This window comes from Pseudoliparis swirei, chromosome 7 (assembly GCF_029220125.1).
Source record: "Pseudoliparis swirei isolate HS2019 ecotype Mariana Trench chromosome 7, NWPU_hadal_v1, whole genome shotgun sequence".
Taxonomy (NCBI): Eukaryota; Metazoa; Chordata; class Actinopteri; order Perciformes; family Liparidae; genus Pseudoliparis; species Pseudoliparis swirei.
Genome location: NC_079394.1, coordinates 25,407,700 through 25,434,624, shown reverse-complemented (window position 1 = coordinate 25,434,624; position 26,925 = coordinate 25,407,700). Strand labels below are relative to the sequence as shown.

The 26,925-nt window shown below is 46.0% G+C and overlaps 1 protein-coding gene across 4 annotated transcripts in view; it reads left to right on the top strand.

The window, feature by feature from the left end:
- The window catches only part of sema6a (sema domain, transmembrane domain (TM), and cytoplasmic domain, (semaphorin) 6A), a 107,095-nt gene extending 86,327 nt beyond the window's left edge, over positions 1-20,768 (top strand). For 3 of the 4 annotated variants that reach the window (XM_056418150.1, XM_056418152.1, XM_056418151.1), the window contains 3 exons: positions 736-756; positions 3,777-3,941; positions 16,856-20,768. In XM_056418150.1, the coding sequence (XP_056274125.1) occupies positions 736-756; positions 3,777-3,941; positions 16,856-18,018 (1,349 nt within the window). In that variant the 3' untranslated portion in view covers positions 18,019-20,768. The remainder of the gene's footprint in view (positions 1-735; positions 757-3,776; positions 3,942-16,855) is intronic. The other variant, XM_056418153.1, reaches the window with a different exon arrangement.
- Positions 20,769-26,925: the final 6,157 nt, after the last annotated feature.

Sequence of the window (26,925 nt, the reverse complement as noted above, 5' to 3'; positions counted from 1 at the left end):
CTTCCACACCCCCCCCCCCCCCCCCCCCCACCATTCCTCTCTTCTCTGTTCACTCGGCCTCCCTCTTCTCTCGGCCCCTGCGTTTTTCCTTCTCCGCTGCTGTCACCTTGTTCTCCCCCGTCTGTTCCTCCCTCACAATCCTCTCTTTCAGCCTCTTCCATCCATCTGTCCCTGTTCGTCCCTCGTCCTCTTCTGTCCCCCCCGCGGTCTCTCCGGTACCACGGTCAATGGAGTGTTGTGTCCGCTCGGGCAAACACTAGATTCCCTTTTTGCAATTGGCTACGAAAGACACAACTCAAACATTGAGCGGCACACGAGGAACGGCAGCTGAACCGCAAGAAAAGCCTTTTTAACTCGACGTATATTTGATCTTTTATGTCCGGAATAACTGTTTGGACTCTGTTGATGTTCGACTGCTCAGCCTGTAAGAGAAACTTCAGAACAGTTTGACCTCTAAAGGGTCAGCGTAGTCCATTTCATCTGCATGTTGACTGTTTACTCAGAGTAAATGTAGGCGGCGCATTTCCCCTTCAATTCCATCAGTGCGTTTAGCCAGAGTGTCGAACCTTCATTAGCTGTAGAGGCTACAGATCACCTCTGATTTAAAGTTGGGAGAATATCGAGCAGCCCGTCGATTCTGAATGACTTCAGAAGTCATGGCTTTTGATCATGTTAACGCATACTTTACTTCCAGCAATAACACGTTTCCCCTCATTTCTTTTCTGCTTCTTCCAGACACCTTCGTGGCGCTGAACGGTAAGTATTCCAGATGTTATGATCAAATGAAAAGCAGGAGCCGCGTTTCATGTCCCGTCCCCCCCGACTCTTTAGCTCCGACCACACCCCTTCATCTAGTCAATCAATCATCCGCTCTCAAGGAAATGAAAACTCCGCCCACGCGTGTAAAGACGGGTTATTAATGACTCGTGCCGCTTTTAACGGAATTCGTTTGGTTCCTTCCGTTTCATAGACGTTCCCTCCAGTTACGAAGGCAATGAAACAAAAGCGCGGTCGGCGCAATTCACCCACGGTGGCGTTTCCCCCCCTCGTCCCGCCCCTTTTGGAGATCAGAATGAAGGACATAGAATTAGAAATTAGAGATGAAAAACCTTCAACGTTGATTCTATTCCCATTCAGATTCTATTAGACCTGCTTTCCCTCCTTAATTGTTCCAGCTCCTCTTTCCCCCCTGAGCAACATCATCGATTAGCCCTGACCTTTGCTTCTAATTGGATGGATCTGGTTGTTGGTGGTTCGGGACTTTGATGGTGCAGAAATGCCCGAGTGTGCACATTGAGCAGAACATGTATGAACCGAGGGAGATGAGACGGGTTTAGAGTCGGGGAAGATCCGATGCCTTTCTGCCAACTGCCACCGAGCATGTGCAGTTGGCACCGACTCTCTCCGCTGTAAAAAAGAAAAAGAGAAAAGAAGGCCAACGCATACATGCGCAGACACACACCTTTTTATGCTCCCGCAAAACACACTCCTATTCGGACACCGAGTCACATCACAATCACAGATTTAAAGAATGATAAACAGAAGTGATCAGCCTGCAGCGGAGCAGGACGTCTTATCCACAGCACCCACACATCCAGATTATTTTTAATGGTTTTCAGTAAATCTCTCTCTCTCTCTCTCTCACACACACACTCACACTCTCATACCTCGCAGCTGCCAGATGAAACAGTCAGATCCATACAGAATGACAAGAATAGTTATTATAAAGTCGTTCCAGAAAGCCCAGCTCTCGCTCTCTTCGCTCTCTCCCTCACCCCTGTGGCTCTACACCCCCCCCCACACACACACACACACTGTGCTCCTCCCTCCTTCAGATCCAGGGTCAGAAAAAGGGATCTGTATTGGTGTACACCCCTATAATGCTGAATATGCTCCATAGGCTTGGCTGTGTGTGTTTCCAGACACACACACACACACACACATCACCCAGTTTACAACACAAAGTCTGAGCCTTTACCCAAGCCCCTCTGTCTATCAGTCGGTGGTTGATATGGATTTGAAGATAAATAAATGCCCCCTCTTCATCCTCTTCCTCCTCCACTCCCGACGAGACAGCCTCCCGTTTAATCTGTAGAAAGAGAGGGACGTGCATCCGTCGGCATTTTTTATTATATTTTTCTCCTCCCCGATCCGCGGAGGAGCTCTGTGGCTCTGAGCTCTCGCTCTCTATGTGTGTCATCTGCCTGAATTGCACTTCCCCTGGCGGTGGGGGAATGAATTATAAAATAGGCCTGTCACACTAATCTCTCAGCCTTGGGCCAATAGTTAAATAAATCATTTTGATGATTGCCGTGGCACACGGAGGGGGAGGCTGCGGGTGGTGCCGTGCGTCGTCTACCAGCGTTAGCTCCCCTGAAATGCCACGCCCCTTTTCAAACCGCATAAACACATATTGAAAAGGCACTCGCACATCTGCACACATGCTCCCTCCCACACACACACACACACACACACACACACAGACAGACACACACTGTCTCCTCCGTGGAGGTTGTTGATAAAAGCGCTGTCAATCTTCATCAAGGCTGGATGTGGTTTTCTTTTATTGCATTATGTTAAATACAATATGTAGCTTGTGCAAAAGAGTGTAGGGTGGCTTAAGTGTTAGCATGTGGGAATGTAATGTGATTAGCATGGTTCCAAAATAACCAGTCAGACAAAGCGTATATGCACATACTCGGTTTATAAAAGAAAACAGGAGGGGGCCGGGCGGAGGCAGGAACAGCGTGTTGTTCCCCGATAGACGGGAAGGAGAGAGTAACGGTCCATCGCCCACGCACGGAGGAGCACTTTGTTGCAGTTGCCACTCTGAAGGTGTGAGAGACATCCTGCGCCAGCTATTCCGGTTGCCGTCTCATCGTCGGTGTAACTTTCCGGCTGCGTTATGATACCCTCTTCAACTGTTGGCCAGCAGTTCGTTTGGCCGCGAAGGAATTTAATTACAAGGAGGAGCCAAATCGGAGAGAAAATTCATTAAATGTTAACGACACGTTTCTCGTGATTGATGGAGCCTTCGCCGCTGAGGGCCTCGCTAAATAAAGATCACCGGCCGGGCGGGATGCAAAAAAAACGTTCGGGTTTTTAAAGCGGAGAAAAGTGGGGGGAATAAGCGGAGAGGAGACGAGAAAAGGAGGGATGAGAGAGTTTCCGATTATCCTCTTACCAATTATTTCCCCAATTAATAATGTTGGCCAGAAATATAAATAAGTACTTCATTCCAGAGCCCAAGGTGTCGTACAAAAATAACGGAGAACTGAATTGAAAAGTTGGGCAAGAGGAGGAGCATGAAGTGATCCACAGCTGAGGGGAAAGTTTCAGGCAGACTTCTCAACAGAAGCGATGGAAATAAACTTTGTCTGGTCCGTCGTATCAAAGGGAGACGCCCTATGGCGACGGTGGAGCGGCGCGATTGTACTCCGCTGCGCTCTGACAGGCCCAAAGGAGCTCTGACACCTCAGCCAGAACAGGAGGGGAGAGAGTGACAGGAAAAAAGAAAAAAGAAAAGAAAGGGCACATCTATCCTGAGAAACACACACACACACACACTTGCTAATGAGTTACCCCGGGGTCACCGTGGAGAAGCACTTGGTTGCATCGCACATCCAAGCAGATGTCCTCATATGTGTGTGTGTGTGTACACTTCAAAGGAGGAATAGATGCAGTGTGTGTGTGTGTGTGTGTGTGTACCCCCTGCTGGCCTGTGCTCATATGCACTGAAGCCTGTCCCCTCGGTTAACCTGTGTTGTGTCCGGCAGGCCACCACCACCGCCACCATCACCGCACCCTCCCCACCTCGGCCCCGCCCGAGGGCCCCCTGGGGCGGGGCCGCATGGTGGAGCGGAAGGACCCCCCCATGAGCTCAGACAAAGGGGAGGACCCCTACGTAGCCGTGCCCTCTCAGTCCCAGCCCGAAGCCAATGGTAAGCCTTGGAACACAACAGCTCGCAGTCAATTTGGTCCATTGTCACCTGTGGCAAGGGAGGAGAGGGGGGGGGGTTGTGTAATTGAGATTTACGGCTGCCTGACTGCTTCCAGCTGACGGAGGGGAGAGATGCTGGATCGCTTTCTCTCCAGGGGACAATTTGCCTCACACTGTGCACGTAAGGCCCCCCCCCCCTCGCCCCCCCCCCTAAAGAACCGAATGCAAACACACCGACGTCACACTATGCACACAGCACACGCTCTGCGCTCGTTAAGACACGTGCGCGCACACCCAGACAAACGTGCACGCTCGGCAGGATGGATTTACTATCACCGCGCCGTAATGTCCCACAGGAGATGTAATATCCACACCATTACACTCACGGAAGAAAAGAAAGAAAAAACTTCATATATTATAAAGGTATTTATTTCCCGGGGAAGACCTCTGTCATGCTCTGCGCCACGGTGACACGACATTGAACGCCCTTTTTCCTCCCGTGTTAACAACCTGTCTAATGCCGCACCGCCTCAAGGACGATCCGCTGGATGGATGAGACGGAGGGGAAAGGAGAGGAGGGAAGGAGACGAGTGTAGAGCCCTACGTCGGAGGGGGAAATTAAGAAAGAAAAGAATCATGTCACTGCAGCGTGTTTTGTCCCTGAACCCTCCTGTTACCTTAGGGTCAATTTGACCCCATTCAATGTTTAACCCCCCTGTTACCTTTATATTTACTGACATATGTTACCCTCGGGGTCAATTTGACCCCAGCAATTAAAACCTTCAGAAAATTATTAGAATTAATATTGTTTCCCAAGTTTAAGTATGAGGTACTTTATGTTTGTTTGTTGACTACCTAAATAGCCCTTTAAATATATAAAAAAGTTGATATTTCTTATGTTTGACACAGTGAAAAACAGCCTGGGGTCAAATTGACCCCAAAGAACACTGACATTAAACATTGAATGGGGTCAAATTGACCCGAAAGGTAACAGGAGGGTTAATAAAACAAACAGGCCTGCTACAGACCGTGCAACATGCCCCCGCCACATGACATACGCCGTGCTGTTAGAGGCAGCTTCAGCGCGGCTTTGAGGAGATAATGATTGTTAATAAGGATTATTCCTTCACAGCCGTTCTATAGACACAGTATGAAGAAGAACAAAGGGCCGTAGTATATCGAGCGTTATTGACATTATGCGGTGTAATAACGAACAACAACCGCGTCCACCCAGGAGACCGTTGTTCGAGTCCCGCGTGAAACATAAATCCAAAAGTAAAAGTTGATTTTCTCCCTTGTCACGTAATGTTAAGTGGAGAGAAAGTGGGCGGTTGTTGTTTTACCGTTGGCACGTTTCATTGTTATGAAATATTACTATTATTATTTTAAATCTTTCCCGAGGTTTGCAGAAACGTACGATGACAACTTTTTTTCTTCTTCTGCCGACTGCTTTGCACGCCGTCAAGCAAATGCATATCGTAAAACCACAGAACTGTTCATCGACAGGTATATTTAGCTTTAAACATCAGACACACCCAAAAGTAACGCGACCCGAATGTACCGTCACACACGTGAGAGCCACGAAAACCCAGAGCCATAAAAACATACAACGGTCTCTCGTGAATACAAACTCTGTGGACGTCAGCTGGAAGCAGTCCGGCGCCCGGCGGGTAGATCCAGCAGCACAATGGTGGAGAGACTTCAGACAGCATGCCTCCAGCCAGCATCACAACATGCTGCCGCTGCCCTCGTTGCCTCTACCTGAGCAGGCGTAGTATAGTCCAGCCTCCAAATTAATGGTGAGGTATGCTAGGATTAAAACAATTATATATATATATAGATATATATGTATATACTTGTTTTAATATCCATATATTTATATATATATATACAGGACTGTCTCAGAAAATTAGAATATTGTGATAAAGTTCTTTATTTTCTGTAATGCAATTAAAAAAACAAAAATGTCATGCATTCTGGATTCATTACAAATCAACTGAAATATTGCAAGCCTTTTATTCTTTTAATATTGCTGATTATGGCTTACAGCTTAAGAAAACTCTAAAATCCTAACTCATAAAATTTTAATATTTCCTCAGACCAAGTAAAAAAAAGATTTATAACAGCTGAGTGTTTGTCAAGGCTCAGGAAACCCTTGCAGGTGTTTCGAGTTAATTAGACAATTCAAGTGATTTGTTTAATACCCTACTAGTATACTTTTTCATGATATTCTAATATTTAGAGATAGGATATTTGAGTTTTCTTAAGCTGTAAACCATAATCAGCAATATTAAAAGAATAAAAGGCTTGCAATATTTCAGTTGATTTGTAATGAATCCAGAATGCATGACATTTTTGTTTTTTTAATTGCATTACAGAAAATAAAGAACTTCATCACAATATTCTAATTTTCTGAGACAGTCCTGTATATATGCATACAGTATATGGATGTTAAAACAATTCTATATATATTTAATTGTTTTAGCATCCGTTCATTTATTTGTATATATATATATATATAAATAAATATATGTATGTTAAAACAATTATATATATATATATATAATTGTTTAAAACAATTATATATATATATAATTGTTTTAGCATCTGTATATTTATTTGTATATATATATATATAAATATATGTATGTTAAAACAATTTTATATACAGTATATATATATATAAATATATATATATATATATATACATACAAATACGTAACCCCCCCCCCATATTTGGGGGGCAGGGGACGCTCAGGTAACTGCAACAGGTCTTCACATTTCAAACCAATGCTTCCTGCTGTTTGTTTTCTGTACAATCATTATTATTATGATTTTCACAAGACACCTATGCAGCTTCTTTCAGTGTTTATCAGTTATATTTCAATTTCAGCTCTGTTATCCTTTATTATTTTTTTCCTTTTCTATATACGCGTCAGCTCTGATGGGATTCGTTTGGTTTTCTTTTGAGCGGTTCTTGATATATTTTGCATGGCTTCGTCTGAGACTGATATTTTGTTCTTCTTTTTTTCTTTGCTATTTATATATTTGCCTTTTTCTTCCCCTTTGATTGCTTTGATGGTATTAAGCACAGTTTTGCCTCCATGCAGCTTAATGCTTTTCAGCATGGCAAATTGAGCGCCACAGTGAGCAGCATTCATTTCCCGCTCCACCCATCCTGCCTCCTCTTCCTTCCCGTCGCCTTCAGTCGTATTGGCTTCAGGTGTCAACTGTACTGTGAAAACTTAGCAAACTGCCTGAAGTGAAATGTGGAAATGGCATCAATATATGAAAAATGATTATGGAGTCACAACGTTTTTATCTTAATGCCAAAGAGATAAATCCACATGGCGCATTTTACAGAAGCAATAAGGAATGCTCATTTAACCACGAGTCTCTCAAACTAAGTAAAAAAGTGTATGCTCATAAGTATTAATGAGCTCATATCAAAAGTCGTTTGCAAGCTGGTGGCGATTTAAAGAACATTACAATTACTCCCCAACTTTTTTCATTTGCAGTTGAGACATTGCCGAATCTTATCTGCTAATGAATATTACAGTGCTGCCAATATGTATTAGCCCGACACCGTAGTAATTACAAATTCTGCAAAGTGATGAGGATTCACACGCTGAGGATAGTTAGCACCCAACAGCATCATTATCCGGCATTCCAGTGGGACTGTCGCGGTCGCCAGGTGGCCGCTTGTGTTTCACAGTACATTAGAGCCTGGTGTCTGCCTGTCTGTCTGCCTGTCTGTCTGTCTGTCTGTATGACTGTCTGTCTGTCTGTCTGTCTGTCTGTATGACTGTCTGTCTGTCTGTCTGTCTGTCTGCCTGTCTGTCTGTCTGTGCCTGTCTGTCTGTGCCTGTCTGTCTGTCTGTATGACTGTCTGTATGACTGTCTGTCTGCCTGGGCCTCATCTGTCTCTGTCACATCTTCCTGCAGCCTGTCACCCGCCCATACACCTCTCCGCGGCCCACCGCCGGCCCACACCCGCATCTTTCCACCATCTGCTGCCATTGTGATCAGTCTCCCTTCCACAGGACCTCTCATCTGACTGGGATGGCATGTTCCAAGGCTGTACCTTACCGAGTGCAAATTAATTCCTGAAACCAATTCATGTAGCTCCCCCAATGCCCCTCCCCCTGCCTATCTCTGTCTGTTTTCCTCCTCCATCTCTGCACCTCCTCCTCCTCCCTTGTCGTCTGTCTCTTCTCCAACTGGAGTCATATCTCTTCCCCTGTCTGCAGGAATGAATCCTTGCCCCCCCCCTCCTCCCTCCCCTCCCCCACCCCTGCTCTCTCTCCTTTCTACCTCTCTCTCTCTCTGTCAGACCCTCTCCCCCCACCCAACCCGACCTGTAGCCACCGCTGTGTTGCTCCAATTTATGGGTTCATTACAGCAGCAATCCAGGGAAGAAGTAAGAGGGGAGAGGTGGAGGAGAAGAGGGATGGAGAGAGACAACAGGGGAAGAGACATAGGAAATGAGGGAAGGGGAGAAGGTGAGGGGGGGGGGGGGGGATGATGAAGATTTATTAAACATAACATGACAATAATGTCGTGGTGAAGGTTATAAGTGAGGGAGTGTCGAGATAAGAGGTGGACAATCTGGCTGAAAGACGGAATTGAAGAAACAAGATGGAAGAAAGGGAAATAAGATAAAAGATGTAGAGAGATGTTTCTCTCTATCCCACCCAGTCATTTGTTTTCATACCGGGCCACAATTGTAACCCTGAACTGGTCACATTGCTCCGCTAACTAATCTTGGATGATGTACAACAACAACAAAATGATACAATGTGTGTACTTTTTACTTCCAAAGCTAATCTATTCACAAAGGAGAAGCAGGTATGATGTTGTTTTGCCAACATAATGACGATGTTGATTTGCAGAACATGAAATGTTGCCTCTGAACTCATCTGCAAAACATCCCCCGATTATGTGTTTCATCCGTTCTCCCACAATATCCGCAGGAAGCAACAAGAGCGCGATTAAACCTGCGACGCTGTCCCTTTAAGGCAGCGCCGAGTTAAAGGTGCAATGTACAGGATGCAGAGGATTAATATAGCAGCAAGCTACCGTTTGCTGACTCCAGATATAGTGGAGTAGCGTCTACCTGGGCAGAGGATGAAGTCACTCTTGTAATCCGAGCTTCTTCTTGAATTGCTGATGTGGCTGGCCGAGCGTGCTGCTAGTGCATGTTGTGTGCGTGTGGCCGCGTGGTATACAAATACTAAAATGATTAAAGAAAATAACATTGCATGTGAACATAATCCAGGTACTATTATATCAGGGTGACCAGATTTGAGTTTGTGAAAAAGAGGACACATCGTCTCGGAGGGGGGGGGGCATAACTCCTGCATGACGACCCCCTGAGATAGGAAAGGGACCCAAGGCTCAAAATTGTCATATTTGGAGGATAATTCTCGTGTATCTGGCAACACTGAGATCGGTCGACCGATGACTGTTCTCTATACAGTCAGAGCTCACGCAAGAAGGTGGAACGTAAGGGAGATACCATTTCCAAAACTTGTAAGGGGTAAATACTAGTTTGTGAAAGACCCAGATAAACACAAATATCCGACGAAGCAAAATCCCGGACGTTTTTGGAATCCCTGCCGGATGCATTTTTTAGGTCTCAAAAAGAGGACATGTCTGGGGAAAAGAGGACGTCTGGTCACCCTAATTATATATCTCAACATAGCCGTGGAGGGACATCCGTCATACATAAACGTCTTTTAGGAGACACGAGTCTGGGGAGATGGTTTTGTTTTCTCACGCTCGTTGTGATTCACAGGAGGACCGTTCACAAGTGTCGATCCACGGAAGACGACGCCGTGTTTACATCTTGAGAAACACCGAACATGGGTCTTGATTTCAAATCTGAGGAACCGCAATATTGTTTCCAACGCCGGGTTTCTAAAACATGGCACTATGGTGATATTTATTCGCCATTAGACGAGAGCGTGTGACGTGTATTGAGAGATATGATTGTCCCTCGTGGATTTTATGGTAATACCAACGACTCTGAGAGCTGCTCTGCAAGGGTTATTTTCAGCTGCAGGCAGCTCTGTGACACCTGTGTGCCGAGGTGAGGCTGGTGTGATGGAGGGGTAGGATGACCTCCAACAGACAGGGAAACAGCTATATTTTATTTTTTCGTCCAAAAAAGTCTCTCGCTTGATCATTTCGATTCATCTCACTTTCTGAAAGGCAGTTAAAGCAACATTGCACCATCGTTATTGGGGGATGGTCTGTTAATCTCGAATGTTAGCGGTAGTTTTTGAGGGGAACTGTCAAAACACGTCCAGTCTGATTTAAAACTTAGTTACAGTGCACAGTATACACATGATGAAGACAAGAAATCCAACCTTCGTCACCATGACTGCATGCCCCTAAAAGAGTAGAGCTGTGTCTGGGATCTTTGCATTTCACACAGCTATGCCTGTCGTGTTGAAACACCTGAAAACAGTCAACTCATGTAGTTTGGTAGGGTCCCTCTAACTACTGAGAAATCCACATTTTAACTCTGAAAACTACAACAAACTAGAATGGGCACTCGGTAGAGCGCATACCTTCGCATATTACAACATTGGGCATTACATTATGAACATTTTGGCATTAGTTGCATGCCAATTGGAGAAAAATTGACCGTGCTATGGTAAAAAGAAGATTTTGACCTATCCATGACCTTGACCTTGGACCCGATTGATCCCAAAATCTAATCAAATGGTCCCCGGATAATAACCAATCATCCCACCAAATTTCATGCGATTCGGTTTAAAACTTTTTTGGTTATGCGAATAACACGCATACAAATAAATAAGTAAATAAATGGCGATCAAAACATAACCTTCCGCATTTTCAATGCGAAGGTAACTAGTGTCAACTGGACCAAAGGGGCGTTTAGCACATATAAGAAGTGGACGTAGTCATCGTGACATCACCCATTGGTTGGGCGATTGGCACTTTGAAGCCTTGAGTTCTGCATTTTGTCCGACGCCATCTTGTTTTGGTTATTTTCCAACCAGAAATGACATGAGAAGGTGGAGCCGAGTACAACCGACCACTGAATAGGAAATGTTTCAGCGACCAACATTTACAAGTAACTTCCATGAACTGATAATACATTGTGAAGGGGTTGATGTTCAAGTCAAAGATGAAAACAAAGACGACTCCCAAACCAGACAACGCTGTGGTCGCGACCCGTCAACCACGAGGTAGCCCCGCCCTTAAAAGCACTCTACATGGACCATCGTTTACGAAATGAACATCAGGATTGAAGAAGACTTGAAACTAGAGATTGAGACATAAACTCATGTTTACGATGTTTACTGAGGGAACAAATCAAGAGAGAAATATTACGGTCATGACATCATCACCTATCAGAACCGCAGGGTTGCCGTCTGGCTGGGAGCCATTTCTCTTGAATGTAGTCATTATATAAATATCACACATTACCTTCCGGATCTATTTCTCTCTCCCACTAGTGAGCAAAAAGAGCCGGAGGACGGATTTTTTGGTCGAGACTTCCCCCTTCAAATTACCCGTCCTTGGAAGAGAGCCGACGAGATTAGACGGTTTAGCTCAACTGGAACTCTGCTCGCTGTCAGATGAAGCGTTTGGCTGGGGAAATGTTTTTCGGGAGGCTACGAGGGCAATCGGGTAATTTAATGTTGGTCGTCGCATATGTCCTCGCAGGAGAATGATAGGATTTAACTTAATCCCATAAAAAAGTACGATAGGATTTAGGTTCAAAGTCAGTGGGCTGGTCATTTGAGGACGACTGCACTGTAGCGAAGAAAAACGTTTTTTTAGGGTTGTTTTTTTGTCAAATGATCCTACAACTGTAATTATAACACCTTCATTAGTGTTTCAACAGCAGGATTCTGTTCCTCGCCGGCCAGAGGTTGCGATAGACGTCTGTGAGGCGGACACATTATGTGCAGCTCATTGTTAATCATAACAGAAACAGCGGACTGGATGTTTCCCCGGCGTTACGCACTTCCCCGACTGACGTCAATCTATAAGTCATAATTTCCTCCACTGATTAGCTTATTGTTCTTTCAGGCCCGCTTTAGTTTTTTTCCCGTGCACATTTGCCGCTCACTATTCCATTTTAATGTTTCGGTTTATGCTTTTCGGTCAGACCTTCTCGCCTTTTGCCGGTCTCGTTCAAACGCTTTGCTTTTGTCTTTTTTTGGGCCGCGTGAAACTGAATCTCATAACGCGGCCGCTCGTCCCCTGTGTGCCTTTGCAGCTCGTCTAAGTCGCATTCAGCCGTCGTTATTCTGCTTTGAACACAACTTGAATGGTCACGCGCACGACGTCCATGAGTGAGCAGATAACCAACCGAGTCTTTGTCCTCTGGAGGGACGACACCGGCTTTTAAAGGATAACATTAACGAATGGCCATCTATGAATTACAAAACATTTCACTTCAGTCATACACAGAAGGCAGATTCTTGTCACACCTCTCAGTCACAGTGTGATGAAATGCACTCGAGTGGGTCGCCGACGGTGACTCATCAAGTATTTTTTTATTTTTCTAAATCGCGGTTGAGGATTTCAACTCTTGCCGTAAACCGGCGCCGCCGTGGAGCGACTGCCTTGAATACCTCGACACGTCATGGAGGTTGAACTCAGAAATAATTGCATTAATTGATGTCGCTGTGTTATTTGCGCCGGGCAGCCCCTTTTCACAAGCCTATCACCCATTAATACACAGTGTGGGTGTCAACGTCAGCCATCAAACAGCGGATGATTACGGTTCCCAGGGAGGCGTAATTCAGCTTGATTTCCTCCGAGCATTTAATACTGCGCTGCGTATTCACGGAGGTGGATAGGTTAGTGCATCGGTGTGAATACCTGAGGCGCAGAATGATATAATTAGGGCTTTAATTGTAACTTAATGGGCTCATCAATATGCGGCACACTGGATTGTCTGATGAGCCCTTTAATATTGAATAACCCCATTACTGCGAGTGCCTCTCGAAACGTAAACATACACAAGGCACAATGGGATAATGTCCTAGCTGGGGATTAAATGGGACTTAATAAATTGCTGTCACCATCTAATCACAATTCTCCTTTTAGACAAATAAATAAAGAGGGCCACTGAGTGCTCTCTAAAGAACAGAACATGCTCTCCTCCTTCATCTCTTTCCTCCTCTCCATTAGTTAGCGACGTCCAGAGTCTCAACAAGTGGCTCGTCAGTGAAGTCTGATTAGGATTCGTATCGCTCGGCAGACGCCGTCTCTGTCGGAGGCCTGCAGTCGGAGGTCAGGGAACCCCCGGTCAGCCCTCTGTGATGTTTAACCACCTTTGAAGTTTCCACAACGCCAACACAAAGACGAGCCCTGTGGGCGCCAGTCAGTTGGCGCTTCTGAAGAGATTAAAACGAGTGTGAGGGAGAGAGAGAGAGAGAGAGAGAGAGACAGAGAGAGACAGAGAGAGAAAGGGGGAAAGAGAGAGACCGAGAGAGACAAGGAGGGAGACAGAGAGAGACAGGGAGAGAGAGAGAGAGAGAGAGACAGAGAGAGAGAGGGGGAAAGAGAGAGACCGAGAGAGACAAGGAGGGAGACAGAGAGAGACAGGGAGAGAGAGAGACAGAGAGAGAGGGGGAAAGAGAGAGACCGAGAGAGACAAGGAGGGAGAGAGAGAGAGAGACAGAGAGAGACAGAGAGAGACAGAGAGACAGAGAGAGACAGGGAGAGAGAGAGACAGAGAGAGAGAGAGAGAGAGAGAGAGAGACAGAGAGAGAGAGAGCATTCACCCTCTCCCGTCAAAGCAGATTATAAAGTGTCCTGATTCTACAGCGTGTTGCCGACCCCGGCTGCTATCAGAGTATCTGAGATATGGGTTTAATATCTGCATGTTGAGACCCGAGGCGTCGTGATATTCAAATCAAGAGAAACCACGGGACGCCTCGCCTTGCATTCTGGGGGTGGGGGGGGGTTGAAGCCGGGCTGATGGCACGTCACGGTACAGTCAGGAGCAACTGTGGGCTTGTGATGCAACACTTTGACACTTCTCAAGGTCACACTGTGGAGAAGTTTGGAAAAGTTTGGAAAAGGTCGCAAAAAAATGAACAGAGTGGCGTCGAGAGCTCGGTCGGAAACCCTGAAGTCCTGTGATTGGACGAGACGGCCGCGTGTCCTCCGTGGCTACTTACATTCTCTCTGATGTGAGCATGAGAAACAATTCCTCACATGAAAGATGTAAGTCTTCAAAGTTCCCTACTTTTTTTTTTCCCGCATGCGTTTTACCCAGAGGCCTGGGGCGAAGTACCGTCCGGAAGTGTGTGCGTGAGTGATGGCTGGATGGAAGGGGAGGAGGAAGAGAAAAGAAAGAAAGGTTTTTTTAATAGGCAGGTTAAAAAGGGTTGTCACCCTCGGCTCCCACACCCGGAGTAGAACACAAAGTTGTGGCTCCCCAGCTCGCCTTCTTCACCACAACGGACAACCGTCCGGCTCCTCCCCCTCCTCCTCCTCCGTCTCTGACATTCAACGGGATTAATCTCAATCCCCCGGTCGACGCGCTCCGACCTTTAGCGGCAATAAATTCACCGTCGTGAAAATTCATAACAGTTTCGACTCGCTCTTTCAGCATGGAAGCGCCGGAGACAGAGACGGAGGTATTTACGTCCAACGGGGATTGTCGCTTCGCCAGAGTATTTGTTTATTCACGCACACTTTCATTTTCTCAGAGTCCTTTCCTCGAGGCTCCTCGCCTCCTGTGAAGGCTGCACTCCCTCTTCCTTTTGGGCCTTTGTTGAGCCGCCGCTCTCTCCAACGCCACCCGGTCCCCGCCAGAGGATGGGTAACTCACGGAGACCCCCGAGGTCATAGTTACCGCCTCTCCCCCACATGGAGGCCGAACCGCGCGGAGAGAAACCGGTCCAAGAAAAATGATGCGTTGTTTTCGGCGAAAAGAAAAAGAAAAAAAAGATCTAAGTGAGGACAAAATGGAAGACGGCAGCGGGGGGGAAAGCATCCCTCTGGTTGTCGGGGCCGACTGTGCGAGATGGGAAGCAGATGTTTGGTCGGTGTGACCCTCGATGCTTCACTGCGGATAGCACTCATCACGCCTCACAGCGGGGTCAGGGCGCGTCCTTGATAAGGAACCCGTTTGGCCCGAAGAGACACGAACACTAACACTCAATGAGTTACGGCCGAGTCTCGGCGGCACTCTATTCAAGAGAAATGGGGTTTGGTTTTTTTATGATAAATGAACGGAGCAAAAGTAACAGCTTTTTTTTCTTTTTACATTTTTTTTTATCCAGCTTGAGCTCGGGAGTCAACGCAGAGACTCTCAGGCATAACTCGGTGCTTTACTCGATTTAAGTCTTTGGGCTAATGAAGTACGACTGCAGCGAGCGAGGATTAAGCATGTTAGTTTAAGAGAGTCTGGATTTCTCTTCCCTGAGAACAGATTAGCGTCGTCTCCGTGTCTGTGTTACGTCTCGCCGAGGACACTCAGAAAGGAGATCTCCTCCGAGCGCGTCCTCGGTGACACCGACGAGCCGAAAAGCCTAAAACACGATTACCCGGGCCCTTCTGGATTTGACTGATGTATTGCAACCGGCGCTTCATTTGTGACGTGTCCTTTTTGGAAGATTGCGGAACAAATTGAATCACTTCTAGGATGATGTGCAGAAAAAAGAAGAAGAAGACAAATTAAAGTGAATTGATTCATGGAAACAGAAACTCGCAACAATAATGCTTGTTGACATTTGCGTTGTTTACCGTTTGCAGCAAGTTGATGATTTTATTGTCTTCAGGCAAACAAGACACACACAATGTTCCTGTCGCTGTATAAGTACTAGTATCGACATATTTGGAACGGTTTCCCGCACGGCGAAGTAGGTCAATTCTTTTTAATTTTGTTTCACTTTTTAAAAAGTGCCTTTGGAGTGAAAATCTGACGTATAAAACAAGATTTTTTAAAAAGAAGCCTGGATTCACTGTCGACACACACTGCCCAGCATAATGCACAGCATGTGCCGTACAGTGAATAATACATGCTCTGACACCAGCGCACATGTGTAATGGAGTCACGTAATGGAGACTGGCGGCGCGCTGTGGGAGCTTTAACGTGACGGAGCCCACCTGCCTAATCCCCTGTGTGGGGTAACTGATCATCGTTGGCCACGGGTCATGTGGGAAGACGTCATAAATCCTCTCTGCCGTGGACCGGTGTGTTTAACCCGGGCAACTGAGTGCTGCATTAGACGTCCACATTCATCAGCAGGCTGGAGGTTATCCTCTATCTGTGTCTATGTGTGTGTGTGTGTGTGTGTGTAGATTGTTGTTGACCCCATTTTATGACCCGCCCCCCTGATGCCCCCCCCCCCCCCCCCAGCATGCGTCGCATCCGCTTTAATTGAATTATATTTCATTCGCGGCGTCTTTGAAAAGTGCCGCTTTCACAAGACGCCGATAACACGGCTCGTCGGATTTATTAACGCCTCGTCGGAGGCTTTTTAATACGTTCTCTGCGATTCGCGAGATTGGATCCAAGATGTATGAAAAGTCGTCCCGTTTGCATCCGGCGAGGAGAAAAGGGGTTCGGCTTGTTCAGACTCACTTCATCTGCGCTCATATCTTTTTTTTTTTTCATTTCGGCGGAGGGTTTTATCTCGGGTTTATAACGTGAATTATAATCACCCCTACGAAACGCCTTCTCACTCTAAAATTGGATTTTCGATGGGATAAACCCGTCTTCATTTGCATGTCTTCAATGAAATTATTGCAATCCTCTAATCTTTTTACCCAGAAAATATCTTTTGATTCTAGTTTTTCAATATTGTTTCTCGATTATTTTTCTATAAATAAGCGTCTCTCCCAGCGTCTCTCCCCACGGCAAGTTTTAACCTCCGCCGGTCTCAACGTCCTCTCCGCATCTCTCTCCAGGTGTCATCCGTGAGAGCTACCAGAAGGGTCGCGACCAGCTGGTTCCCGTGACCTTGCTGGCCATCGCCGTCATCCTCGCCTTCGCCATGGGCGCCGTCTTCTCTGGCATCGTCGTCTACTGCGTCTGCGACCACCGGCGGCGGGACGTCGACCTGACGGGCCGCCAGGAGAAGGACAACCGCCACCTCCACTCCCGCCGCGGCTCCATGAACAGCGTGACCAAGCTGACGGGCCTGTTTGAGACGCAGGCCAAAGACGGCTGCCCCGAGGCCATCCTCGCCCCTCTGATGCACAACGGGAGGCTGACGCCCAACGGGAAGATGCTGATCAAAGCGGACCAGCACCACTTGGACCTCGCCGCTCTGCCGACGCCAGAGTCCACCCCCATGCAGCCGCGGCGTAAACCGGGCCGGGGCAGCCGGGAGTGGGAGAGGAACCAGAACCTCATCAACGCTTGCACCAAGGACATGCCGTCGATGGGCTCGCCCGTCATCTCCATGGACCTGCCCCTGAGGGCCTCGCCGGGACACATCCCCAGCGTGGTGGTCCTGCCTCTGCCGCAGCATCAGCACCAGCTCCCGCCTCACCTGCAGCAGCATCAGTCCTACCAGCACGAGTACGTGGAGCAGTCCCACCACAGCGACCTGGGCGTGGGCCCCGGCGTCGTGGACGACCAGGGGGCCACCCTGGAGTACAAGACGGTCAAGGGCCCCTGTCACAACCTCGGCACGGTGGACCCGGACGGGGTGCTGCCGCCACGCGTGCCCCAGCGAGAGGCCTCGCTCACCATCCCCACCCCGGCCGTCCCCCAGATGGGCAAGCGCCTGGAGGTCCACTCGTCGGTCTACGGGCTCCGGAAGGGATCGGCGTCCGGAGCGTCCGGCTCCTCCGCCCTCAAGAGGCACAACACCAACTCGTCCAACTCCTCCCATTTGGCGAGGCATCAAAGCTTCAACCGCGTGGAGACTCCGCCCCCTGCGCCTCAGAGGGTGGACTCCATACAAATGACAGCACAGGGCATATCTCTGTCCCGGCAGCCTGGGATGAGCTCCTACGGGTCCCTGCCTCGAACGGGCATCAAGTATCTGAAGCCCGACGTCCCCCCCAAACCCTCCGTAGTCTCACTCTCCACAAAAGTCAAGTCCGGTGACTCCTGCACATAGTCAGCTCCTTGTCCGGTCGGTCCAATGTGAACAGCAGTGAAAGGGTTCTTTTTCCAAAACGAGAGAAAAAAACTGGGAATACTGTACAACTTGCATCTCTTTTTAGTGTTTTTTTTGTTTGTTTGTTTGTTTTTGGTGTACAGTACAGTGCGACACTTTATTTTATTTTTTTAAGGAAACCACTTTCTTTTTATATAAATATGTACATATTATACAACATGGTTGTGGTCATTTGTTTCTCGTCGACTCCCCCCCCCCCACCACGCGTGCGCTCCTGAAGCAGAAGACGATGCTTCATCCCGACGGCGCCCTGTAGCATCCGAGACGGTGGCGCTCTTGTTTGTGCTGTCCTTGGCCAACCGGGACTTGATACCTTTATCACGCTGATTTGAAAAAAAGAAGAAGAAGAAAGGAAGAAAAAAAAGCACACAAGACGACAGCGCTGGGGGTTCGGAGAGTTGTCCAGAACCCCGAGGACGAGGGAATCTGAGGGAGCGAGCGCTCAGAGCTCGGACTGAAACGGACTGTGAAAAAGCCTCTCAGTGTTACAGCAATCAAGTCCCGCCCGGGCCAGAGGAAATCTTCTACTGTACTGGTTACTGAATAACTCATGACTGTTAATACTAATAGCTTGTTGTATTTATTTTTATTAAGTGCTTTTGGAAAAAAAACTAAACTTTCTAGGCTCGGAGAGAGAAAGAGAGAGAGGGAGAACAGAGAAGAGATCTTTTAATATTGATGAATCAAGTGAGGGGGGGGGGGGGGAGGAATAAGTGTATTTAAAGTCATTAAACTGGAGCCCGTAGAACTTTCTCGAAGGCTGAAGGTCCACTCGGTCTCAGTGGGACCTGCAGCGTGAGACGTGTGCGAGGAGGAGATATTTATTGAAACTGTGCCAGACGGGGAGACTTTTACTTCCGTGGACCAGAGTTCCCTTTTAGACCAATCACGGACAACAACAAAACTTCCCCCTTCCCCCCCAATCAGCACTGTGGTTATTTTGCGTGAGTCGGTAACATTCGTCCCGATTGGCCGCCGGCTAACCGGCGCCGTCTGAGCTCGCTGTTGCATGACGCAAATCTAAAGAGACGCAACTTGCGGTACGTCGGTGCGGGGCGTCTGAGTGGGCGGGGCGCCGACGAGCAGGCGGGAAAAAAGGTAAAAGAACAAAAACACCTGGCCTGCTTCTTTTTCCACATGTACATTTGTGCCTTACACCCTAAAGTAGTGACGACGTTTTTCCTTTAATAGCTGTTGACTTTGTCTCCTCGTAGTGTTTTCTTATTTTTCATCTTTCTTACGTCATGATATTTCCCGGGTTTGATAAAAATGCAATTAAAGAATGTAGGTGTTATTGTTGTGATTTCTGGTCCCAAGACATAACACACACGGACAGTCCGGAGGGAGGAGAGGAAGGAGGGCTTCTCACACACACACACACACACACACACACTCATCTTTGTGGTTCATTTCTGATTGTGCCATTAATGCGCTTAAAGCAACCCGTTATGTTGTGCTGGCAGTGTCGATGAAGACGTTGTGAGTGTTTTCAATTTGTTCTTTTATACGATTTAAAAGCCCTGGTGTTTGTTTTGTTTGCCGTCTGTTGGTTTGGAGCGGCGGTTGATTGACCCGATTAACCGCACAAGTGACACGTGTTCCTCGAGAAGGCCGGTGTCCGGGTGTCTTTCTGGACACTGCAGTAATAATGCAGCGCTAGGCCGCACTCTCACGCGGCTCTCGGCTCTCCGTGTGCTAAGCGACGCTCGCTGGTTAGGCCGTCGCGCAAAACAGGCTGGTTCCTGTGAAGAAAGTTGACGTTTCGAAAAACAAACAAATAATCTAAAAGAAATGTAATTTATTGAACCCCCTTTTTTTGTTGTTGTAAGACACAAGTTTGAGGAAGCTTAGTTTTCATTTGGCTTCACTAACTCCTTATCAAAGCCTCCGTGAATGGCCGAGTTTGACTAACCTGACCCCGTTTTTATTTCCGCTGTCACGTTCCCTTTTTCCTTGAGGATTTGTATTGATCACCATCCCAACCCCCCCAACACTAAAATCAACGGAGCACTCCCTTAGTGTTGTATGTGTAGATAGATAAAAATGTTTCTTGATGTCAAGCAATTTTCTGTTTCTCGATGGACTATGTCTCGATCCACAGCGAACACGAGAAGCGACGCGTGCACTTCCGGGCGGGGTCAAGGGGTCACGGGGCACCAGAGTGGGACAAGGCGAGAGTAAGCTGTCCCTTTCAGACAGTTATCCCCCCCCCCCCCCCTCTTTACTTAAAAACGCTATGATCTTCAAAGTGAGGATCTGCCGAGGTTATTTTCCGAAGGGGGCGTGTTTACTCCAGGAGGCCACTCCCTCGTGGAGGGGCACTGGGCACGGCGCTACTGTAGGACACGCGTGACGTCGTCGGATTTGGACATTCTTACGACCGGACTGGGGTATCGACTGTGACGGCTGCTGTGGACAGTGATGTTCTTTGGTGTGTGCCTTTTTTGTCTTTCACCCTTGTTATGATACACTGCTGTTGGATGCAAATCGACTCTCTTCTCAACCTTTTTGAACTTTATAAACTTGTAAGATATTGTGATGTCACAAAGTTTTTTGCCCTACTCTCTCCACTTCCTTAACATCTGATTCACAGCTTAATGTATGTTGTAAAGAAGAAGAAAAAACTCTTTAATTTAATGCAAAATGTAATAAAAAAAACAAAAAAAAGGAAATAAAATTCTTGTCATGAAGACTGTGATACGTCCTTGACTTTTTTTTCCACTCGTCTCTCTGCCGCAGGTGGTTATCTTTACACTTGGAACATCTTTAATTGTTGAATTGTGTGCAACACTGTTTGGGGAAAACCAAGTCAGAGTTTTACGCTGAAGGTTCTTTGAATTGAGAATCCATCTCAAGGGAAATATTGTACTTTGTTTTACCTCGAGTACACTTTTCTCCTTTGTTTGTCAAACCTTGGCCAACCCCTCGAGATCCCAGAAACTTTTCTCAAGCACGTCTAAGTGGATGGAAGCACTTCAAACTGAAGAGAAAATGATTTCTTAAATTTCACATCTGATCCGTGAAATAATAGATTATAAGCAGAGGGAAGAGGCCTCAAGTGTCCGATTCATCCAGTTGGTTAATTGGAGCAAACAGTTTGATGGAGATTGGGAGCAGCTCTCTGTTGGCAGGCTGCTACAGGAGGCACTTTAAATCACCTTTAAATTACAATACTTGTCTATAGAGGCTTGAAGCGAAGTTTAAGGAACTTTGGAGGTAATCCATTTAACCCCCTATCGGAAATCAATAAACTATTCTGAAGACAAATTGTGAGTGGATAAAAGGGTTATAAGACAAAGTTAAAATGTCTATGTTAACCAGCAACAGATTCCTAACCAGTTTGACACTTTATGAGGTGAAAACATGTCCGTGTTGTTCATGGAACTTGTTTTCGCTGACCGAAGTTCACGTCCGTTTTCATTTTGGAAATATAGCAAAGATTCTTGCAGAGGGATTATTACATGATGAGTATGAAGGCCAACATCGCGCGGGTTCCCTGGATTAAAGCCAGTGTGATTTTCCCATGGTATTTTGGATTATTGCAGAAAATAAACTGTCACCCAGACAAATTTCTTTCTTCCAAAAAATGAAAAATGTTATTTTATTTAAGTCAATAAATTAAAAAGGTTAGAAATAATGACAGATATTTGAATAATGATTTTGAAGTATTAATTTGTTAAGCTCAAAGGAGGCTCAAAAGGAAAGGCCAGTGTATAGTTATATCACCCAGCATAACTTTTTTAGCTGTGCTAACATAATTTGTCAAAAGTTTTTTCATCATTAGTTAGTCTTCTAAGGCGACAAACAATGTACCAAAATAACACTGAACACTAGAGTGATAGTTGATGGCCTCTACCTATGGAGATATTATGGAGATAGAAGATTATTCCACAGAGAAGAGTCATTAGAGAATTCACATTCGTAATTAATAATGTATATTTCGTGATCACCAACAACAAACTCTAACTCACATCAACCCACATTATTTTTGTTTGCTTGCTGTTTGCTTCTTCTGTTTGAGCTCTGCTATTATATCCATTATATCCTGAAAGACGATTTCAGAAGCAACTCAGTGCATAAAGTGATTATACTGTGCCTCATTGTTGGATGCATTGTCAATATGGCCAGAATGTTCAGAATATGGGCTTATCAGCTCACTAACTTCAAATCATCAACTTGTCATGCATCTACTCGCTTGAGCTATTCGGACTGTGTTCTCATGTTGACTTGTGTTTGATCGGATGGGTTGTGGGCGAGGTACCGACACACACCAATTCAATTTTTTTTTTTTTTTTTTCTTTTTCAAAATCAATCACTTTTCACAAAAGGAACTGAACTGGAAACTTGGGAGGAATGGAAGAAGAACGCAGCCATTGGCCCATCCGTCGAAATGTCTGCCTTTACTTTTGATTCATTTCAAAACAAAATAAAACACTGGCTCCATGGAACAGCACACCAGCACCACACTGCTGTCACTGTCCTGAATGAATGAAGAGCAGCGACCAGCGACATCAGACACGGTCGTCCGCTGGAGGCGGAGCTGATCATATATGATGAACCCAGACACGGCTTGATGTTTCTGATTTGTTTCGTATTTCCACACAAAGTCAACAAGTATAAAATAGTTTAGTGTCCCCCATGGTCGATAGAGAAAAAACTGTTTTTTAGGAATGATGACCGCGGACTGTGTGTGGGTAACAGCGAATTAACCACAAAGTGTGAAAAAAAATCAGGTAAAAAAAAATGCAAAATATTCAAATTCAACAAATCTTTCTTGAAATTTTGGTAATGCAGAAGGACAAGAGAGGTGGTTGGGCTGATAACAAACAAACAGCGGACACGATACGCTAGCCAGGTCACATTCTTCTGATGGGAGTGGTGGCCCGATTGATTGAGATTCTTGCGATCATACGAATAATCAATAGAGTGTATTTTAATTTTATCTTTATTGAAAAAACAGTGCTTTTCTTTGAAAAATAAAGACATTTCTAAGTGACCCCAAACTTTTGAACGGTAGTGTACATGTGAGATACATTTATATTCTTCACAAAGGAACACCGCTTTTATGGATTAGAAACCATGGCGGAAGTAAAACGCTATCGTCATGCTATAAACAAACGTGAACGACGAGGCGGCGATAACGGCGTGATGATGTTCTGTCACCTGATTTAGCCGCTTGGGAGCAAACGCCTTTTAAAAAAAACACGTAAACGTTTTTAAATCCACGAGAGCGATATCTACTGGCCTATTTTTAATACCGTAGGACCAAAAAACTTTTAAAATCTTTTATGCTTGTGTTAACCACAGCCTGCAGCCAAAACCCGGAAGTGCAGAAACTGACTCATTTCCTGGTTTTAGGACCCAATCCTGCAGCACTCTAAGCCAACAGTCACCTTTACTTCACGTCCTGAAGATACTCTACACATTAAACTCTAAATTTAACCTCAAGGATCTGACGGAGGTCATGAGAAAAAACAAGAGGAAGTGAACTACCTGATTAAAAATTTAAAAAAGGGATAATAACCCTGTCAAAGCATCATTGTCTGTCTCAAATTGCTTCGCTATGACTGGACGTCTCCGGTTTAACGAAGATCATCAAAGCGCGGAGCGCCGGTGCTGACTAACACTGACCAGAACAGCTCCGATATCAAATGAGCGCGTTTAGTTTCGCACGTTGGCACATCGTTGGTATCACTTCGTCAAGGAGACGTGGCTTTGACGGGCGGGCTGACAACCCGAGCCTTTGATCCTCGAGGTGAGTCATTCGTCGCAAGCGTTGGTACAAGTCATGGAGATCAGATAACCGGGATGCCGGGCGGCTAATGAGGCCCGTCGCTGCCCCTCACAATGGCGCATTGTGCGGCCTTCATTCAGCCGCCCGCGTGTTGTCGTACTACTCGGAGATCGAGATTCAGATACTCGCCACTAAATCTTTCCCAGCGTGACGAGAGAACAAAGCGATCCAGGGCCGACTACTTTTTCTTCTTCTTCTAATCTCGGAGAGCAGACGCATTGCCTCAGACGTCGGTGTTTACACCTGGTGAACTCGTCTTTGTGTGTTGGGGGGTTGGATAGAAGCAGAGAGAGAGACAATGTGTGTAGTCGGGACAGAAACACGTGCACGTTAAGCGTGAAACGTAATCCGCGTCAATGCTAATGTGATATTAAAGCTCAATGCTAATGTAACTGAGTGGTTTCATTACTTCAGTGCACTTTAGTTAGAGACCAGGTATCGTGTTTCTCGCAAGTCTTTAAATTGCAGTCCATGTAATAGTATACTGTTAGTATACAGTGTTAAAAGATATTTATATTTACTCTTGCTGTTGTGAATCTTTGCTTTGAATTCAAACCAAACTTGGTGTGTGGATACAGATCAGTCGGAGTGTTATATTAAATGAAATCAATCACGTTGCCCTCACTGAGTCCGCCGCTGTTATTAGTTTCCAGTCGCCATGGGAAATGTAAATTAAGTTTGAGTTGCGTTAGCCAGCGCCGTTTAGGTGGAGGGTTTCACATTATGAATCAAATAGTTTTTTTTAAATCTCACGTCAGAAATCTCCCTCGTTGATAGGGATTAATAATAATAATAATAATAATAATAACTTTATTCATATAGCACCTTTAAAAACAATGTTTACAAAGTGCTCCACAGAGAGTCAAAGCAAAACAAGTGGAAGAGCAAAAAAACAATATTACATTTAAAAGTATATATTAAAATAAAAAATAAAATGGAAAATAAATAAATTAAAAACCAAATAAATTAAAAACAGACAACTAAATTAGGGGAACCAAAATAATCCTTTCGGTGTCGTCCAGTTGCTCAACAAAAGCGAGTACGTTGTTTTTGCATGATGTCATTAAAACTCATAAGTTTAAATGTCGTTTGTTCCGTTTATACAAACGAGGGTCGACTAAATATAAGAAAGCATCTCAGTAAAACGCAACACAACTCGGCAGCACGTACTCCAGCTTCTCACACGTCGGAACAGGAACTCGACATGATAACCTTAACGAAAGCTATTTTTTTATTTTATTGCAGGGCTGTTGGACTCCATTCGCCCCGGCAGTATATCTCTCGATCTGGCAACCGAGTGTTCATTATGCATGCGGTGTCTCCGCCAGAGATGAGTGCCAGAGAGAGACACCTGTCTGTGGAGCTTTGACGTCAACCGTCGTCAAAGGGGACAGCTGCGGCGCTGCCGTGCTTGCGTGGCTTCGTACGCTAACATCCTCGATGCATCTCGTAATCGAGAAGTGAGTTGCTCTTTGATTAGCATTTGCTGTAGCAACACCGCAGGGCTCTCAAGTGTCACGCATTGAGCGTGAGACTCACGCATTTCGGTCTTAAGTCACGCACTCCCGCCACACATCGTATTTCTCACGCTGAAAAAAACTATTTAATGTTTTAATGTGCCGCAGCGCGCAAACATGAGCTGCCCTCACCGTGGAGGAATCAAGCGCTCCCCTGGAGTTCTGCTGTGAGGTGCCACTTATCAGCCAATCAACAACAACAAAATGGGCTACACAATAGCCAATCAGAAAAAACCCTGTATCTGTTGTATCTGGGTGAGATTTAATCCAGCAACCAATGAATATAAAGCATCCTGGAATTGCGCGCGACTGACTGATATCCGAAAATTTCGTTCTGGGGGGTGCTGATGGAAATGTCACTCTTGCCTGTCTTCAAAACTTGAGAGCCCTGACACCGTATGCTGCAAATGACTCTGGCTCACGACGTAACATGATGACCCGTCCATCCAAGAGCTCGATGGCTCTTTTCCCTGCCCGACGTTGAGCCAGCCAGTCGGCAGGTCAGCTAACCAGATAAACCAGGCAGCCGGGCATTGAGCCCCCCAGCCGGCCTTTAGGTTAACCAGGTCGTCATTCATGCAAGTCCCGCCCCCCCAACATTCCTCTAATCTCCCGTGGCCGTGCTCATTTCAAGTGCCCTACGATCTGTGGTCAAGTTTATAGCCGTGCGTAATCCCCGCAGTCCCATCCAGCGATCATCATCCCCGCACTGATGCCGACACCGCTGCTGCTTTTAATGGCACGGCATCCTTTTTTCTGGCAAAAAAAAGAAGAAGAAGATGTCTGCCGTGCAGACACAAAGGCACAAAAGGTAACCACGTGACACAGTGCCTCGTCGACAGAAAACCTGCATGGATTTGAAATGAAGTCAGAATACAGGGAGATACACATATGTGAGCACACACACACACACGCATGAACACACTCCTGAGTAATGTGTCCCAGGAGAATGGATGCAGCTCTCTATGCGTCATTAATGGGGGTCAATAGGCCCCCTGATGGCCGTTCTCCATGTTGGTTGGTTTGTCGTTAATGTGCCATGTGCCAAGTACATCCGATCTTCAAATGATGTCAATTACTTTCGTATCATATTTTGTGAGAGATAAAATATGATTCAACTGATAATCAAACATAAAACAGCTACATATCAATCTTTATATCATAATAAAAATATTGAAATGATTCATTACAATGTGTGTTTATCTGCCACCACTAGCATGCTATCCACATCACTACCTGTATCACTTCCAAGGCTAAGGAGCATGCACACGCCTCTTTACAATTCATCTGCAGCCACATCTGATCAAATCTGCCGGGCTGGAAATGAGGAGCCTGGTTTTCATCTGTCGGAAATCTGGGACTCAGTGTTCAATAAATGGACTCAGAATCTGTATCGGTGAGTCTGTCGCCGTTATCACTGTAATGTGCATATGTGCTGGAAGAGAAGGCTTGACAGGCATAGCAACAGTAACCAAGAGGGGCGAGTCTTTGTTCAGGGTCAAGAGGGGAACTTCCTATTTCAGTTTTTCAAAAATC